Raw genomic sequence first — 20,084 nt, 5'->3', positions numbered from 1 at the left:
AAATAAATATAACATCGTGCTATTTGCTACGTGATGGAAGCAAAATCTCAATAATAATATTTAAGGAAATGGAAATGAATGACTGCTATTGGTTCTGTTCAGTAAGTAAATGTGTGGTTGTTGCAATAACACGCTTGAAACGGCAACAGAACAAATCACACAGAACACAAAACTAGATAATATATGAAAAAAGATTTTATTGTTTACCATAACAGACGTAATTGTGCACACAACACATTGAAAGTATTGCTCGCATGACTTTAAATTAATCCAGGACTAAACCTTTGAGGTTGTTTATTGCAGTCATCATGGCAGCAAAAGCAGAGCTACTGAATTCAAGTGTTATGCTGGAACAGACCGTCTACAGACAAAGCGCTAGAAAAAAGCACTACAGATGTGCTGTTCTGGGTTAAAAATCCTAGTCAAAGCATTTAATAGACATTGAAGGTTAAAACAGGTTTCAGTTTTATATTCTGTGAATATATTATCTGCCTATAATGTAGCACAGCTTTGGTCATATACATGAAAGATTATTATGGCTCGAGAACAATAACTGACACATGGGAAGTTGAGAGGAAAAAGCAGCTGAGAAAATGTTAAATATGTTCAGGAATGGAGGAAAGGCAGCATTAGGTGCTTCTATGTGAGATATGAAGTAGTTGTTTTTGAATATTTGCCACGTGTCATAACTTAAAGACAAACATAAAGACACAATTTCATATTTTCTTAACAGGTTTCCCCTTCGCACAGTCCTAGCATGCATGGCTCAGACCCTGTGATAGTCAGCGCTCTATTAGATTCATCTCAGCGAGTAGCACAGACGATGATCACCTCGTAAACGATCGTAAAAATGAGATCCAAAGAAAAGCCCCAAACCAAACCTCAACCTTTATATCATGTAGCCGTTAAAGAAGTCCCACTTTACTGCACTTTACTGTTTACACTCAGATTGGATTCACTCTGTTTTGGTTAGCTCAGAATAACCACATAAAACAACAACGCAGTACATCTATGCCCACTACACGTGTGTCTGTTTGTCTTTAGGTGCAAGCGTGTCTCCTTTAAGCTTTCTTCATCCCTCTCCCCATCAGGCAGGCGAAGATGGTCATCACCATTTTGGGGTTGACTTCTACCAGGTCTTCAGGCAGGGCGTAGACTTTGGCACCAATCTTCCTCGCCATGGAGACGGCATACCTGGAGAAAGGAAGGATGGTAATTAGAGTGTATCACCTCATCATCACAACGTTGATGTAATAATCAGAATGCCCCACTGCCAGCTAAGGTTCTAGATAGCAATGTAATGAAATACAAAAGCCCAGTAACTACTGGAAACAAACGGAGCAGCAGAGGTGATTACTTGGCATTGTTCAGTTTGTCTTCCTCTGACAGATTTTCCTTTTTAACCAGCTCAAAGTTGACACTCTGCGGCTGGATGGCATCAATCAGGTCGAGAACTGGCAGACTGCTACTGATTATTTTGTCCTAAACAGAAGAGCACACAAGCATCACACATCCACAGCTGGTCTTTCACTCTTCACAAGCAATAATCCACAATGACAAAACAGAATATACATGTGAAAATATCTCACATTACACTAGTAATTGGCTAGTTTGTGTAATGAATGCATACTTTCTCTGGCAAAGTGTAACTTTTTACCTTGAAGCTTTTTATAGAGGAAGTCTTGCCAGCGCCAGACAAAGTCTTGTTGACCCAGGAAATGATCACATCATCTCCAGCAACTTCTCCATGTCCAAGGTCTTTGAGGACATTTAACGTGTACCTGCATGTGGATGTGAGAATATTAGCCTCGTTACTGAGCACTATATTTCCCATAAGCCCCGGTGTTTTTAATCATCAGTGCACCGATGTGTCTCATCATAACAGCTCAGTGCATTAAACTCGATGAACTTGGTGAGAGAGCTCTGACTTTTTCGGTTTCCATCCTGAAACAGCAGTACCCCCTATCTGTCCTCGATTGTACTGCAAACCCAACATAGGAATCAAAAGAAAATCACCTCCTCATCAGCTGCCACACCAGTGCCAGGGTTAGAGTAGGGTTTCCGTCGTACAGGTCCTGTCCACCAATCCCCACCAGGAAAAACCCGGCTTTTTGCTTCCCCAGCTGCACGGCGTAGTTACAGTTTTCAATCTGCAGTGCGCAGAAAGACATTTTTAGGATCTGCACCTTGTTGTTTACACTTTATACACTGTCCCAACTTTTTTGGGAATCCTAGTTTTTACACGCACACAAACAAAACATTGCAAATTTCAAAAGCCACATTTAATTTATAGTAGAAAACATATCAAATGTTTAAAAAGAGTAGATTACCATTTTAAATAATAATACTAAAAAGGTCAATCTGTAGATGCAGTTTTTTCTAAATTCTACTGTGAGTAAAATATGGATTTATGAGATTTGTTAATGTTGTTGATGGATGGATACATTCTGGATACATTCTGTTTTTACTAACGTTTTACACATTGCAACATTTTTTAATATATTTCACGAGTCATAAGTTCAGCTTTCAGGCTGATCTAAACACTAAGACAGTTTTTCTATTCATGGCTGTCATCGCTGTGAGTAAGATGTCCTTAATATGATCACCTAAGCTTAGACTGTCAGCGTACAAGCTCCATACATCTGCTGACTAGACTGTCTCTGTATGAGGGGCAGCCAATAAGAAAACGGTTGTCTTAAAGAGACGGGAAGAATGTGTGTCGAGTGTGAAACAAAACAAGGTGCTCCACCAAGACCCAATCTAAGGCATAAATATATGGAGCTGGAAATGAGCATCATACACACCCATTAAATGTGTATGTGTCGTTTCCACGTGAACATCTTTTATTAAAAACTGTTCTTTGAATGAAGCAGTTTGTGTATTTACCTTTTTTAAGTGGCCTCCTCCTGCTTTGAATGGAGGGCGATTGACTTTGTCCCATTCCACTGGAACCATAATCTTTTCATAAAGTTGCAGAATCACTATGGCATTCTGCAGATCACTGTACACACACACAGTGGCGTGTGAGGTGAACATGCACATGTAAAATACATATCAGAGTGTTGCTAAACGGTACAGATCGCACACTGACCCATAGATATGATGAACATTTGGAGAGACGCCGAGAGAGTTCATCCAGTTCCTGAAAGTTCTCTCCTCCCTGGTCTCACCTGGAGATCGTGAAAGACAGAGTCAGCCACAGGATCTTACCTCAGCGACTACAGGAGCGAGAAAGGAAATGCTCATCCATGCTTACTCTCCACAATCCACTCTTGGTTCTCTGGTTTAGTGAGAGCCGGGTGTTTGTTGAAAAGGGTCGCCACGAAGGCCATGTTGAGCTTAGAGTTTCCACTCACAACATCGGTGGCAGTGACAAACTGCCTGCAGCCCAGACGGTTGGCCTGCTGCAGCATGCACTCTGCTCTCTTTACCAGATCCTGCTCCTGTGACACACACACAGGCACAGAGGCGTGTGATATGCATGTATTTAAATGACAGATTCATCCTCTGTATTAGTTCTCAGTTTTCAAGCGTTCAAATAAAGAAATTGAACCATTTTCTCTGACATCACTGGGGCATTTTTCTACTGTGTGTGTGTGTATGCAGGGTGTGTATGAAGGGTTAGGCCTGACTAGAACAGCACTACAAACAAAGAATCTACAACGCAAACGACATGCTGCCTTTCAAGCAAACTCACATATAGACCGCTCATTTCAATGTTAACATGGGGAACATCCTCTTTGCTGCCATCTGGGGCGATCTGCTCGAGCAGGTGGAAGTAGGCCTTGGAGTCCTGCGTGGGAACAGAAGTGCACAAAGGCAGAGACAGACCCGTGTCAGACTGTGCTCATGTTTATTCCCAGCGCTAAAAAAAAGATTCTTCACCCTCAACAAACATGAAGGAGTAAAATTCAATTAAATGTAATATTTATATTCTACTTGTACTTAGCGTAGTTTGATTAGTTAAAGTCAGCATTTTGAGAGTAAACATGAATTTTGAGTGACATTTATTCATTTATTCAGGGTTGATTTCAATAGCATTATGTGTTGTTGCAATATGTGACAATACTCATGCAAAATAAATGTAAATGTGTGTTTAATGTGTGTAAATGTGTGCAAAAATAAAAGTGCATTTACAAATTTTTATATGAAAGCAGAATACAGTTAATTGCAGCCAACTGCAGAGCCAACCTGCCTTTGCTTTTTAATATTTTACTGAACATCTATTTCAGCCGTCCCCAACCTTTTTTGCACCACGGACCAGTTTATGTTGCGGATAAGGTGTCGCGGATAAGCACAACAAAATGAAAACAGCACCGGTACCAAAAAAAGAAGATTTATTCATAACAAACGGGAAAAGACCCAGGAAAACCGAGTTAACGATAAATACGATACAAAATAAAGATAAAAAAACCCCAAAACCATAAATTTCACACCCGAGCCTCAACTCTTGCGCCCCGGTACCAAACGACTCTGGGGGTTGGGGACCGCTGATCTATTTAATTTGACCTATAATTATTTTGCTTATGCTGGGCTTTGGTGGAGACAATCAGTTCATCCTCTACCTGAAACAAACTATCCTCTGTCTTTAAAACGTCCCTCCCCTTTAGCCAGCTTCCCTCTGATTGGCTGTCCCTCATGAAGAGAAAGCTCAGAGAAAAGCAGGTAGCTGTGTTTAGCCTGACATGACGATATCAGATATGTGAACTCAAACAGAGCCATGAGTGGAAAACAAACGTTCTTCTGTTTCACAGGGACTATTTGTGCATATTCTGCCCTCATCATTTAAATATTCTAGTTTAATGTTTAATCTAAGCAACTATTCAAACGCCCGTGTGTCAGAGCTACGACCCATGAATGAAGTGTTTATACTGTCACAGGCATATTACCCTGAAGAGAATGTGATTTTTTTTAATTGTGACCCAACATCTGTAAAAGATCAAATAAGGATTCAGTCTCTAATAGCAAACAGTGAAGCGACTGGTTACATTTTCTTACCTTAACATCAGCAGAAAAGTTTGATATCTTCATCCCGACTTTCTTTAAATGGAAATTGACCCAGCGGAGCAGCAGCTCTTCAGGACTGAGCTTCATCAGTTCCTCCAGACTCTCACCTTCCTCTAGCAACGCTGCAATAGCTATACAGAGAGAGAGGAATGACTCTGGTGCCTAAACTAAACTCCAGCATGTATTTAAAGGACAACTGCTATATAAACTTCCATGTTCTGATCCTGGGACTCTCCTTTTTATCTGGGATTCACTGGGCTCAAACTGTCACAGAGGGTTCAGATTTTGTCAAAGAAGTCAGTGCAGCTTTGGATAGAAGTAAATGTAGTGACACTGCATAAGCTTAGTGAAGAGCTAAAGGCGGGTCAATGTGACATTTTACAGTGAGTCACTTTTTTGTGGCCAGGAAGTGAAATGATAGAAAATATAGGAAAACAAATAATGGGTCCCCTTTAAATTGTGTTTTACTTTTTGCATGTTTGCAAAATTCCCTCTCCACAGACAAATCTATCTGCAAATCTATCTGTGCTCCACCTTCATTGCGGCTCAGCTCGATATCGGCAAACAGCCCTATCTTGATAATCTGCCAGAGGAGCCCGAGCACTAGATGAGGTTTCCCCTCCTTCAGATCTTGAGCTCCGATGTTGACGACCTGGCACCCGATGGCTGAAGCAGAATTCAGAGCCAAGTTCAGATTCTCCTGTAGGATATGAAGGGTCAAGGGTTAAATCGCATTAAGCCAGCACACGATTAAGATGTGAAAGGGAACCAACTGACCTGTTTGGTGAAAGGAGTCAGTTTCTTTTTGTTGATGGTTCTCTCGTCGATGGTGTCAGGCACAGATAGGTTGATGAGTTTACTGAAACAGTGAGCGTGAGGGAAGCATCTTAGCGCACTGCCTGAACGTGACAAACAGCGTCTAAAGAAAACTGCTTTACCAGAGCATGATGCCATCTCCGACAGCTTTAAACAGATCCTCGGTGTTGGGGTTGATGGGGAGAACGTGCTGACAGTCGGGATCTTTCTCCAAAGCCGAGTTGAGGTAGTTGGCAAAGGCGAAGCGCTCCTGCTCTGAAATACGACAAAGCCAAGTGTCAGATCTGTTTCTGCGACGACTAAAACCTGAGGCTGTTTGATCAGAGAGTTCTCTGACTCCACCAGGCGGTGACACCACACATATTATATATGGCGTTACTAACCAGAGATCGAATGTTGAGTTCCTGCACTTGAGAGCTCGCTGGTGCCCCCGATGGCTACAATGCCTTCTTTCTTGTTGAGAGCTTTCCTGAAACTCTGGGCTATGCGGTCGTCCTTGAGTTCCTTAAAGAGCTGAATATATATGCAAACACACGCTAACTTACAGACAATCAAACCATGGTTACTGTATATTTGTCAAGATATTAACCAATATAAGTCATTTATCACTTAATATGTTATGGTACTTTGCCTTTCTTTACAGTACATTAGTATATAAACAGATTTTTATGTAACATGTTTACTTTTTTGGCTGCTGTGAGTAAACTGTTAGTAAAGCTGTGAATTACTACAGTTAGTTAACTAGTGTTACCTACAGCCTCGAACTCTGATAATTCAATTTTGCTGTCGTTGTTCAGATCCAGCTTCTGGAGGAGTTGTCTGAGCTGGTATCCCGGGACAGGACAGCCAACCTCTCGGAAGAGATTGCCAAGTTCGGTGGAGGAGATGTACCCATTGCCATCCGCATCTACACGTGGTGTGTCAAGACAGGAAATGAAAGAGAACTTTATTTAAGCTTAAACTTCTACTCTTTATTTCTTTATTTACAGTTTTCCAGATATGCAGGGCGAGATTTAAAGTGCTGCCATTGTGACATGCTAAGAGTCAGTGCCCTAAAGTCTCAGCTTATGTTTACTCTGTAGTATTTTCCATTGAAATGATGTGCAAATCATGGCATTCTTTTCTCTTCTTACGTTACACAGTGTTCCAACTTTTCTGGAGTAAAATTTACTGAATTGCTCCTTTAGTGCAGCGGTCCTTTTTTGCTCCACGGACAGTTTAATGTCAGATAATATTTTCACGGACCGGCCTTTAAGGTGTCGCAGATAAATACAACCAAATAAAATGATACGACCAAGACAAAAACTGTGCTATTTTGTAAATTTATTAATAATAAGCAAATTCACTGTGTAATTGTGTAACTTTATTAGCAGCGTCCTCCTGAAATGCACCAACAACATTGAGAGTAACATCCTCCTCTCTGCCCCTTAATGCTCTCTGGTCGCTATGGTAACGCGTAAATATTTCTTTCAAAATAAGACGCATGACTACAAAACATTTATAAAGAACATGAAAATATATAATTCACCATAATGCTAAATCAATGAGAGGGGAGACAATGACACCTGAAGTGTGTTGCTTATGCTCAGCCTGCTCCGCAATTTTGTTTTGGTAGCTGGAACCGCAGAAAACCCCGCTTCACACAGGTAGTGTGTGTGTGCTGTTGTGGCAATCTTGGAATATTCTGCCATGACTTTTATCCAAAGTAGTTGATGTCTCGAACATACTTTTAAAGCTTTTAAAGCAGTTCGTGGGTCTTTTGTGAATGGGAAGTAACACTCAGATTATTTTTAAAAGAAAAGACAGTTGATCGTGCACTAGTAAGTTTTTTATTTTTTCTGTGCGGCCTGGTACCAAAAAAATGGGAAAAAAGACCCAGTGAAACCGAGTTAGCGTTAAAAACCCTGAAAATCATCAATTTCACACCTGAGCTTCAACTCTCGCAGCCCGGTACCAAACTCTCACGGCCCGCTAACGGTCCGTGACCCGGGGGTTGGGGATCGCTGCTTTAGACAATAACGGGAATGTAGGCGTATCAAAGCTTCTGTCTGCCAGATCCTGCACACGTACACAGGCGTGCACAAAGAGGCACTTTTCACAGTCATGTACACCACACAGTCAAAAATAAGTGGCTAATTCATAGTTTTCTGCAATGTGAACGAACACACACAAACACACACATTTTTACTCACCCACTTTGTTAAAGGCCTCCTTTATCTCCGCCATCTCCTCGGCACTGAAAGACTTTGACATTCCGACACCTGTGAGACACCTGACACCTACACAGGCAAATGATGCGTGTAAGTGCTGCGTACCAACTCCGGACACATCGCACAGAGCATCAGGAGTAATGACCATAAAAGGCTTATAAAATGCAGATTTCTTATGCATGCATTGTGACTGAACTGGCTGCAGTGCTTCAGTTCGCCCTTCAGTGCGATATGGCAGCCTCGCTTCTGTCAGTCTGCCCCAGGGCAGCTGTGGCTACAACTGTAGCTGCCTCCACCAGTGTTTGAATATGAAAGTGAATGAATAGTGGAATTGTAAAGCGCTTTGAGGGCCCCGAAAAGCGCTATATAAATGCAATCCATTATTATATGGACCAAAATCTCTGAGGCACGCTTCCAGCACCTTGTTGAATCTATATGCCATGAAGAATAAAGGCAGCGTTGAAAGTTAAAGGGGGTCCAACTCAGTACTTAACAGGTGTAACTAATGAAATGGCATGTCAGTGTACATGACAGCATAGAGCCTGAGTGGTATAATAGCCATACACTAATATCATTATTGAAAGCAGCTAGAAATAGAAGACAAGAAGCTTGTTGTAATGACACAGGTTGTCCAGCAGAGCGGCTCCAAATATGCAGCTGGCACCAATTTCCATTTTCAATGTGAAATTTTCCAGCAATGATACCAAAAATATTAAATGTTATTAGGGATCATTTCGTACAGCCATCCAATAGGCCAGTGACTATCAAAGTGTGGGGCCCTGGTGGACCACACAGGTACTGCAGGTGGGCTGCGGTAATAACAGAAATTGAACTAGAAATTAATTACATGCATACAAATACATATTTATATTAATACATTTATTAAAAAATATTTATATAATAAATGAGTTTTAACAGTTTTCTCACTCAATAAGGTTTTTTTTTTCCAAAAACTGAGCTCCTATTAGGGCTGCATCTCTTGAAACAAAAATCTCTCACGCACCCTGATCATGTTACAGCATGACAAACAAATTAACAGGCAAAGCTGAGCGTGAATATGCAAACAGTGGTTTCTCAACCAGATACACATGGATACAGGCACTTGAATACAAGCCTTCTAATATCTCTATAAAAACTAGAAACAAAAATGCCCCTTTAAAAAGACAACAGTGGTGATCAGACGGCAGTTAGCTATACCCACGGTTATTTGAATAAAGAAAGGAAAAGCATCTCTCCTAACGCAAACCAGCCCAAATATGTGCACATCACACTACTGCTTTGAACTGGTGCAAACAGCATAGAGGTATTTAAAAAGTGTTGCTGTTTTTTAATTTTGATTTTACAAGCTAGATTTCACAGGTTTTTAGGCTTTTAAAGGCAAAAAATGTGATTCGGATTATTTCGAAAATATCGTATTATGATCTAAACATTTTAATTGTGTAGCAACTCGTTCACAATACTCAGTTTATAGGAAATGTACATATCATGCCGCCACCAGGTGTCACTGCTTTGGGAAGATCAGACCTTCAGATGGACGTGTCCTTGCCAATAAATCCAAATCCTTTTATGAGTATTATTATTAGTGTGTGTGTGTGTGTGTGTGTGTGTGTGTGTGTGTGTGTGTGTGTGTGTTGGGGGGGGGGGGGGGGGGGGGACTATTATTTGGACAAACCGACCACCTCAAAATTGCCCCTCTGTTGTGAGACGTGACACTGACTGAACAGCACTGCAGCCCGCTGTAAAAGTCTGGCTGTCTGCATGCAATTTGTACTGCAGATAGATTAGGCAGAGCCCGCGCACATGAATGATGTTCATAGCTTATAAAGCCTGGCACATGCTCAGTGTGACGACGCACTTCGTCCGGCCGCTGCTGCTGCACCGTCTGCCAATCACATTCTAGCACTCACTGAAAGAAAAAGCCACTTTCACGTCTATTAACGGTGTGGCTGAGGCCTGAGTGGGAGTTTTATCAGACAGGCTGCAAGTAACGCACAATATGCTGTAATAATATACGCAACTTAGAAGTTATATAGTATTCCAAGAAGACAAAGTCATGAAATAAGAATAAAAGTAATACACAAGGTGACATTTTGCTTAACTACCATGTGTGCATACCATGAGCCATCTAACCCACAAATACTGCGTATTTTAGCATATGTTTAAAATATTATTGAATACAGTCTCTACAAGCATCCCCACATAAGCTGTAAAATGTGATTTCTAGGTGAATGGACGGACAGCTGATGTGTCGCAGTGAGTTTTAAATTGTTTTCTTCCGATGCATAAAAGTCTTTACCTCCTGTCATTAGTCACGAGAAAACGCCCTGAAACTCTCATTGTGCTTACCTGTAGTCGGCGGATGGGGCAAAATCACCTGGGGAAACCAATCTCTCTGTCGGCCTGGCTCTGCCCCTCTGTCCCGTTTTCTTCTGCTGACGCCGCCCGGAGAAGGGAGCCGCTCCGCCCCCTCGGCGCCACCCTTTCCCTTAACCAAGCCTCCTCCTCATGCCCGCGGTCATGTTGAGCACCAAGCAAAAGAAAACACTGTCTGTGGTGTTCTTCGGAGACAATGGCGAAATTTACCAAGAACATAAAATTCTGCACTAATGAAACAGAGAGAAACACGAAGACTCACTTATGGCCAACTGATATGTAATGCTAAACAAATAAAATGTAGTAACACTAACAGTAGCTTAATTAGCATTAATAGCTTGTGTTTCTCAACTTCAAACAATAAACTCTTTGATGGGCAGACTTGAAATACATTATATATAAACTAATGTAAGTAGTTCTAACAATTTTAGCCTATTTACATTAACACTAACTATAATCCATCTGGAAGCAGGTCTCATATCTGGCATCTTTTCACAGCTTTGATAACTTATTTAACAACCACTTACAACCTTTTACTTAATAAGGGAATTTTTGGTATGTTTAACGGTAGAGTAAGAAAAATTTCTAAATTATTTAAATGAAAACATATATCAATATATTGTACATGTAAACATGTAAACAAAGGTAAGCACTAGGTTGTGAAAGGCGGCATGTTGCCTTCAAAGGATACTTTTGAGCTTTTAATAGTGTAAATGTTCCTCATTGGTTCACATATGTGGGAGTATTTATTTGAAAAGAAACTCAAACTGAGCAACTTATTCAAAATCTGTGAACACCCCGTTAGAAAGTGCTATCTTGGTGCTATCTTGGCTACATAAAGTGCTCATAATATAAGTGTAACTGTAAAATTTCTAAATTAAAGTAGTGTGTCAAATCTCACCACTAACAGAATTCTCTCTTCTTACCTTCTCATCTCACTCTTCATAGTGACAGTAGGCTGTTAGTCCATGTTTATCTCAAAGTCTCCACATCTATTTACAGTGATACAGTGATACATTTTGAAGATATCCTAGACTTTTCTGTCTGTAAACACTGCTGCCTTTAGCTACTGTTAGCTACTGTTAGCTGCTGTTAGCTGCTGTTAGCCAGCATTAGTAAAGTTTTTGTAATCGTTAAATTAATATCAAAGCAGTTGCCACACCTATGTGCCACTGAAAGAACATCATTGGCAAATGTTTATTTAAACTCAACTCACATGTAACTGCTATGTGCAGATAAGCAGAAGAAACTTTAGTATAAAACATAAAATAAATAAAACATACACTCTATCAAGAATGCCAGAAAAGTTTCTTTGTTTGGGCAGCATGAATCCAAAGTAAAATGGTAAATGGCCTGTATTTATATAGCGCTTTTACTAGTCCCTAAGGACCCCAAAGCACTTTACATATCCAGTCATCCACCCATTCACACACTGGTGATGGCAAGCTACATTGTAGCCACAGCCACCCTGGGGCACACCGACAGAGGCGAGGCTGCCGGACACTGGCGCCACCGGGCCCTCTGACCACCACCAGCAGGCAACGGGTGAAGTGTCTTGCCCAAGGACACAACGACCGAGACTGTCTGAGCCGGGGCTCGAACCGGCAACCTTCCGATTACAAGGCGAACTCCCAACTCTTGAGCCACGATCGCCCACAGTAAGTAATAGCCAACAAAATGGTCCAATGAGATAGTAAACTCATTATATCAATCTCAAATTCTAATATGCATCAACATCAGTCATGTGCTTATTTTTAAATTATAGTCTGCTTCAGATTATTCTACAGGTTATTACATTTTCTAAAACAATATGTGTAAACAGTCAGAGCCCTGCTGCTCCTACCAGTCCGTACATGTAGGAATTCCTCCTGCTCCTCTTCCCATTCCTACTCTTCTCATACCTTTCCTTCCTCCCCCTGCTCTGTGATGTCTCTCTCCCTCACTGGACTGATGTGTTTCATCTTGTCAGAACTGTCACAATTCCTTGATTGTGCCAGACACTGAGCGAGACATTTCCAAAAAGCCACACAGAGAAGGGATGCAATTCATGGCTGTTATTGTAATGAATGAATCCAGTGATGCAAAAGTAAACTGAAACCAGTGTCTAGTCGTTTTTGTAACCTTATACTAGACTAATGAGTGCTGGATTAGACCGCACTGGCTTGTGCACAAAACACTGTGCGATTGAACCTGATTGTCATAGAGAATGAGCTCTGTTTGCCAAAGCTTGGATATATTGAGTCGTCTTTTAACAAAACAAAAAAATCTCCTCCAGCTGGCCTGGGGATTTGTCTTTAACTGACATCAATAAATAGCAAAGATCCTTTTTATTCAGTGTTGTGGTTATAAAAGGGCTTTGGCAGAAAAAGGAGCATCCAGAAAGGTCACTGTGCCACCTCAGCTGATTTCTACTAATATACCTTTACAACCAAAGTAATAATAAACTATAGTTAAGTTACTGCAGTTCAAGCTCAAGTTAAGCAGCTAACAGCGGCTTAGTGCATTTGCAACAACTGTGATAACGTTCATGGCTAAAGAGGACACTGGTGTTGGAGTGGATCGGCCTCTGGAAGGCAGACTTTTTGAAGCATCCCCTCATGTTTCATTGGAACTAAAAACGAAAGGTCAATTATCAGCCTGTGCTCCAGTTTTGTAACTATGTTCTCACTGAAAGACTCCAAAATCATAGGAAATGTGTTGAGTACATTCTGTGTTCACAACTTAGCTCCAACTATCATTGTGTGTGTGTGTTGAGTTCACTGAATCACTTCTGCAGCTATAGAGGAAGCATCTCTCCTGCCCTGTACACATTGCAGTCTAAGGCACAAGTGCATTTGCATTGTACTATGCATGTATTTGTAATTATGCATACCTGTTTATAATCTCGTTCAAACTCACTCGTTTTTCTTTAAATCTGTTGTGTAGCCTGTAAAGGTGCCTGAGTGTACTGATTTATTATTTAAGTTTGGAAGCACAGCTGCTCATAAGTGACTACATTTTTTAATACATATATTTTTAAATAAAAGCCAAATGCCACCCTGTTGAAGTTGGTCCAGATCATATGCTCTGACTCCAGCCACAACTACGATCAGTTGATCTTGGTTTGGTGCCAGGAGGAGGAGGAAAATTTATGGATTTTGAGGAGTGCAGATATGGACAAAACCTTTATTTATTGCATAAAAGAACAAGAAGGTGATGGTAAAGTGTAAATTGCATCCAGGACAGAAACAACTGCCTTATACTGCTGACACAACACAAGCTCTTTGCAAGCATCCGCACAGACAGCATGCAAATGCAAAGCTAGCACCTAGAGTGATGTTATAGCTGAGTGCATACTGACCCCAGTCTAGCAGCCACAACATGAACTTACACAGGGAGCAAAGGCAGTGCTGAGCAGGCTCTGTTCTACATTTTTAAAACAGAATTATTGTCGTTTGAAAACTCTTTTCAACTTTGCATTTTATCGTTGGTTCTGTGTTCATATGTAATAAAAGAATGACTTATTAGAATAGAAATTTGTGGGTTGGTCGTCCCATTGCTTGTTATCGCCACATGAGAGGCCGCTATAAACTGTGTTGATATCACACGTCTGACCTAATCGGTCCATGTCGGTCCTTGGTCATTTTGTGGAAAACACACTAGTTGTTGTTATTGTTGTTTTTGTATTATATAATACAAATACAAATACAGGCCATTTACTACTGTCAAGACTATGTGCTGGAAAAGTTAAAAACAAACAAAAAGGCTGTTTGTCTTTAACAAATACCAAGAACTACTGATATTTTTTTAATGGAAATGCTTCAAATGCTCTTATCTGTTCTCAGGTGTTTTGTGGCTTTAATAATGGATAGATTATATCAGCACTGAAACTTCCTACATTTCACTGCTTATACAGTCCCGATCAAAGTTTCAGACCACTTGAAAAATGGCAAAAAAATCATATTTTGCATGGTTGGATCCAAGTTTCCAAGGTTCCAAATAGAGCTTCAATGTGCAGCAATAAGAAGAAATGTGAGTGAGACAAACCATTTTAATTCAATTCAATTCAGTTTTATTTATACAGCACCAAATCACAACAACAGTCGCCTCAAGGCGCTTTATATTGTGCAGTAGATCGTACAATAATAGATACAGAGAAAAACCCAACAATCGTATGACCCCCTATGAGCAAGCACTTTGGCGACAGTGGGAAGGAAAAACTCCCTTTTAACAGGAAGAAACCTCCAGCAGAACCAGGCTCAGGGAGGGACGGGGCCATCTGCTGTGATTGGTTGGGGTGAGAGAAGGAAGACAGGATAAAAGACATGCTGTGGAAGAGAGACAGAGATTAATAACAGATATGATTCAATGCAGAGAGGTCTATTAACACATAGTGAGTAAGAAAGGTGACTGGAAAGGAAAAACCCAGTGCATCATGGGAATCCCCGGCAGCCTACGTCTATTGCAGCATAACTAAGGGAGGATTCAGGGTCACCTGATCCAGTCCTAACTATATGCTTTATCAAAAAGGAAAGTTCGAAGCCTAATCTTAAAAGTAGAGATCGTTTTATTGAGCGTGCGGTTTATTGAAAATAAGGCTTAAACTGAAACAGGGCTGTTTTACAGCTGATCAAAAGTTTAGGACCACATGTGCAAATCTGTGCGAAAATGTGGATTCATTGTCATTTTCTATCAGTAGTCATGCTGTTATGACGTTCTGATGGCAAAGGCAAAAAAACGTTCCCTTTTTGAACGTGGTCGGGTTGTTGAACTGCATGAGCGGGGTCTGTCAGTGCTGTGTCCACTCTCACAGCACTGCTGAGGTCGGACACAGTAAGATGGTTATTTGGAATTTCTTAAATGATCCTGAGTGTTATGGAACAAAAAAGGTCAAGTGGAAGACCCAAAAAATGTCACCAGCACTGAGCCGGAGGATCCAATCAGTTCAATTCAATTCAATTTTATTTATATAGCGCCAAATCACAACATAAGTCGCCTCAAGGCGCTTTATAGATACAGAGAAAAACCCAACAATCATATGACCCCCTATGAGCAAGCACTTTGGCGACAGTGGGAAGGAAAAACTCCCTTTTAACAGGAAGAAACCTCCGGCAGAACCAGGCTCAGGGAGGGGCGGCCATCTGCTGCGACCGGTTGGGGTGAGAGAAGGAAGACAGGATAAAAGACATGCTGTGGAAGAGAGACAGAGGTTAATAACAGATATGATTCAATGCAGAGAGGTCTGTTAATACATAGTGAGTGAGAAAGGTGACTGGAAAGGAAAAACTCAATGCATCATGGGAATCCCCCGGCAGCCTATGTCTATTACAGCATAACTAAGGGAGGATTCAGGGTCACCTGGTCCAGCCCTAACTATATGCTTTAGCAAAAAGGAAAGTTTTAAGCCCAATCTTAAAAGTAGAGATAGTGTCTGTCTCCCGAATCCAAACTGGAAGCTGGTTCCACAGAAGAGGGGCCTGAAAACTGAAGGCTCTGCCTCCCATTCTACTTTTAAATACTCTAGGAACAACAAGTAGGCCTGCAGAGTGAGAGCGAAGTGCTCTAATAGGGTGATATGGTACTACAAGGTCATTAAGATAAGATGGGGCCTGATTATTTAAGACCTTGTATGTGAGGAGCAGGATTTTGAATTCAATTCTGGATTTAACAGGAAGCCAATGAAGGGAAGCCAAAACAGGAGAAATCTGCTCTCTCTTGCTAGTCCCTGTCAGGACTCTTGCTGCAGCATTTTGGATTAGCTGAAGGCTTTTCAGTGAGTTTTTTGGACATCCTGATAATAATGAATTACAGTAGTCCAGCCTGGAAGTAATAAATGCATGAACTAGTTTTTCAGCGTCACTCTGAGACAGGATATTTCTAATTTTAGAGATGTTGCGCAAATGGAAGAACGCAGTCTTACATATTTGTTTAATATGTGCATTGAAGGACATGTCCTGGTCAAAAATGACTCCAAGGTTCCTCACAGCGTTACTGGAGGCCAAGGTAATGCCATCCAGGGTAAGAATCTGGTTAGATACCATATTTCTAGGCTTTTCAGGGCCGAGTACAATAACCTCAGTTTGATCTGAATTAAGAGGGAAAAACGGTTAGACACATGAACAGGTTGGTGGTGTACCTGGGGCTTCTGTTTAGGACTATGCTTCCTCCTCACCGTGACCCAGCCGCCCTCTTTCCCCAGCTGCTTGGGGTCTGCCGGGGAACAGCTAGTGGGGCCTACGCTATCTTCGGCTGCACCAGCTACAGGGCCCTGGCTAGCTATGGGTGAATGAAGGGTGCGAAGCCGAGTCTCCAATTCAGTAATCCTGGCCTCCAGAGCTGCAAATATGCTACATTTGTTACAGATATCATTACTGCTAAAGGAGGCCGAGGAGTAACTAAACATCTGACACAATGAGCAAGAAAGTGCAGGAGGGACAGGTGAAGTAGCCATGGTGCTAACGAGTCGGCTACGAGCTAAGCTAAGCTAGCGAAACAGTACAGAGACAGTGAGTGAATACTTTGGCTATAAATTAGGTAGTGAGTACACAGAAAGTGTGCTTCGGATGAAGCACGTGAAGATTATACTATGAAAAAGAATGTATTTAAAAGTTGTTAATTAAATTGCTAAGCAAATAAGCTACTCAGAAACACCACTGTGTTTGAGCAGGAACAGGAAGTGATACTCTACCGCAGAGCGAGCGAACACCAAGTGACAGCCTTGTCACTTGGTGAGACTGAAGGGCTTCAAAGACCTTGTCTCCTTGGACTCTAAAGAACCGACCGTTTGGACTTTGCAAGAGAACACCAAACATGGGACATTGAAAGATGGAAGAAAGTTTGATTCTCTGATGAGAAAAAAATTAACCTTGATGGTCCTGATGGTTTCCATTGTTACTGGCATGACGAGCGGATCTCACCTGAGATGTTTTCTAGGTGCCACAGTAGAGGAGGCGCTATAATGATCTGGGGTGCTTTTTCCTTCAGTTGAACAATGGAGCTTCAGGAGGTGCAGGGGCATCAAACTGCTGCTGGCTGTGTTCAGATGTTGCACAGAGCATCCCTCATGACTGAGGGCCCTCATCTGTGTGGTAACCACTGGATTTATCAACAGGACAACACTACAGCACACAGCGCCCGCAGGACAAGGGACTTCTTCCAGGAGAATAACATCACTCTTTTGGACCATCCTGCTTGTTCCTCTGATCTGATTGTTTTCAGGAAACTGCATGCTCAAAAAATGTTTTGTCTCACTCCCATTTCTTCTTGTTGCATGTTGAAGCTCTGCTTGGAACCGTTAAGATCCAAACATGCAATATATGATTTTATTTTATTTTTTGCCATTTTTCAAGTGCACTTAAACTTTTGATCAGGACTGTACATTGAAAAGTTCACACAAATTATCACTACTTCAAATGAAAGGTTTATATGGAAGGAGCACCAGGTGATATTCATGTCTAAACTCACTGATGTGTTGGTCTGAAAAAAAGTTATACTTTATTTTTTACCACCATTTTTTACTGAAACAATAGAGACAACCAACCATATGGGGGGATTGGTTGTCACAAAGTGTCAAAGCATCTTTAATTGTTGTTAGAATTCATTTCAAAAATGAAAAGTGTACCCATTTTGAACTGGCACCTTCATTTCCATTGTTAGTGAAGGATTTTTTGCAATTCATGCAAGAGTAAAAGGTGTGGCCCTACACAGTGCCCTTGTTTTTGGTGCCTTGTAATGTTACACAATAATAAGATAATAATGTATATTGAATTGTTTCAAATACAACTTCAAACATTGCCCATGATTCTAATTGAAATGACAAAGGAAAAAGTAGTTGAAGCATAGACCACAGAGCCACACAACAACCTTGGATTTGAGCTGGAAGCTGCTCAGCCAGCTCATGTGATAGCGCTGAAAGGACGTGAGTAAGCCAAACACACTCAAATTGAGTGTTGTTTGCTCTCCAGTAATGCCTGTGAGACACACTGACAAAAACACAACGAAACAGAAAGAGATGTGGACAAGCAGGAGATGGGAGAGAGTCAGGAACAGGCCGACTGACTGAGCATTGTGCAGTTTTGGCAGGATGGATCGATTATTTTAAACACATGTTCAGATACACCGAACAGAAGCTCACACTGTGTATCCACGTAAGGATTGTATTACTCAGCTGTGTGGCCAGGTGTCTTTGTGGTGCACGTTAATCAGAGTAAACAGTGGTAAGCCATTAAGCTACATTACACTGCCATGAGTTCACAGAGCTTAAATGAGATGTCACACTAAGCTGGAAATTAAATATTATCATAAACAACAAAAAGTAACTTAAGACGTTTTGTTTGACAGGAAATTCACAGGTGCAGTGACAGACAGCGTTATCCAATGTCAGTGTGTCCTAAAACTCCCTCACACAAATGGAATGCGGCCCAGATTAAAAGCCTAAATCAAACCAATACATGCTGTTCACCTGTTATCAGAATCAGAATACTTTATTGATCCCTAGGGGAAAATAGAGCACAGGCTCTCACACAAAAGATGAGAATCACCATAGCAGCTTGCAGTAGAGAAAGCATACACTGTCTGTAGGAACGATGGTATCATGATCCAGCGACACATTGTGTCGTCTGTATCTGGATGAATGGAGCAGGGACTGATCAAACACATGAAGGTTAACATGTCAGGCACCTAAAACATTTTCCCATAACTGTACCATACAGGTTTGATATGCACATGTGGGCATTCCTCTTTACATGTATTTGAATATGACAATATATTAAAAGCACGCAGACAACATAGTATTGTCTAAGTCCATGCAGTATGTGCACGATCCTTTTGGACGACAACACGGAAAGAGGGTGTCGGCTGAAGTATTCTATACTTCATGACTATACTGTTTACTATATTTTATACTTCATATCCTAAACTTTTATATAGTCCCGTGTTTTTGAAAGAGACCAGGGATATCATGATACCACTGTTCTAACATGTTGTTACAGAACATATAATACTCCGAAAAAGTGAGAACTGGGAGTAATTTATTTGTTACATTACAGCGCTGTATTGTTATTGTTACTATTCCCTTTTAATAATGATGTTCAGTTAATTGTCTCTCTAATTGGCTTTTTAATCACAGTTAGCTATTCATTAGTGTCATCAAGAGCACTCGCGAATAATCGAAATAATAATCATAAAAATAAGTCATGAGAATAAATAAATATAATATTAATTATGATAATTACTGTAATCCAACCCAGTTTTATTTATAACGCACTTTAAAATAGCCAGCACAGGACCAAAGTGCTGTACAGAAACTAAGTTAAAAACAAGAGAATAAAGGAAAACAGCAAAAATAAATCAATAAAACACATAATACATAAAAAATTAAAACAGCCATATAATAAAAAAATAAGATTAAATAGCATAGAAGGAACTAAAAACAACTAAAATAAAACTCAGCCACTTATAACATTGCTAAACACCTTGCTACCATCCTTGCTCCTCTCGTGGAGAACACCCCACACCACATCAAGAACTCCACTGACTTCACCGACAAGGTCCAGAAACTTACCCTGGATCCAGATGAAACCATGGTGTCCTTTGATGTAGTCTCTCTCTTCACTTGCATACCCACCACGGAGGCTGTGGAGACTGTCAGAAAACAACTACAAAAAGACAGCTGCTTGGAGGACAGGACCAACTTCACAC

At 40.9% G+C, this 20,084-nt stretch overlaps 1 protein-coding gene across 1 annotated transcript; it reads right to left on the bottom strand.

Moving 5' to 3' along the window:
- Positions 1–177: 177 nt before the first annotated feature.
- Positions 178–10,498, bottom strand: LOC309687985 (plastin-3-like). The gene is made up of 16 exons (XM_082503367.1): positions 10,380–10,498; positions 8,016–8,102; positions 6,579–6,730; positions 6,207–6,336; positions 5,946–6,078; positions 5,785–5,866; positions 5,542–5,707; positions 4,999–5,138; positions 3,698–3,793; positions 3,257–3,443; positions 3,092–3,170; positions 2,887–3,001; positions 2,017–2,150; positions 1,658–1,781; positions 1,358–1,482; positions 178–1,194 (listed from the first exon to the last, which is right to left on the bottom strand). Exons 2-16 carry the CDS (start codon positions 8,074–8,076, stop codon positions 1,062–1,064), a joined length of 1,857 nt encoding a protein of 618 aa, XP_082359493.1. The 5' UTR covers positions 8,077–8,102; positions 10,380–10,498; the 3' UTR covers positions 178–1,061.
- Between the last annotated feature and the right edge of the window lie 9,586 nt (positions 10,499–20,084).

This window comes from Aulonocara stuartgranti (assembly GCF_965226115.1).
Source record: "Aulonocara stuartgranti genome assembly, chromosome: 2".
Lineage (NCBI taxonomy): Eukaryota > Metazoa > Chordata > Actinopteri > Cichliformes > Cichlidae > Aulonocara > Aulonocara stuartgranti.
Note: the sequence above shows the minus strand (reverse complement) of the source record. Positions and strands in the feature narration are given on the sequence as shown.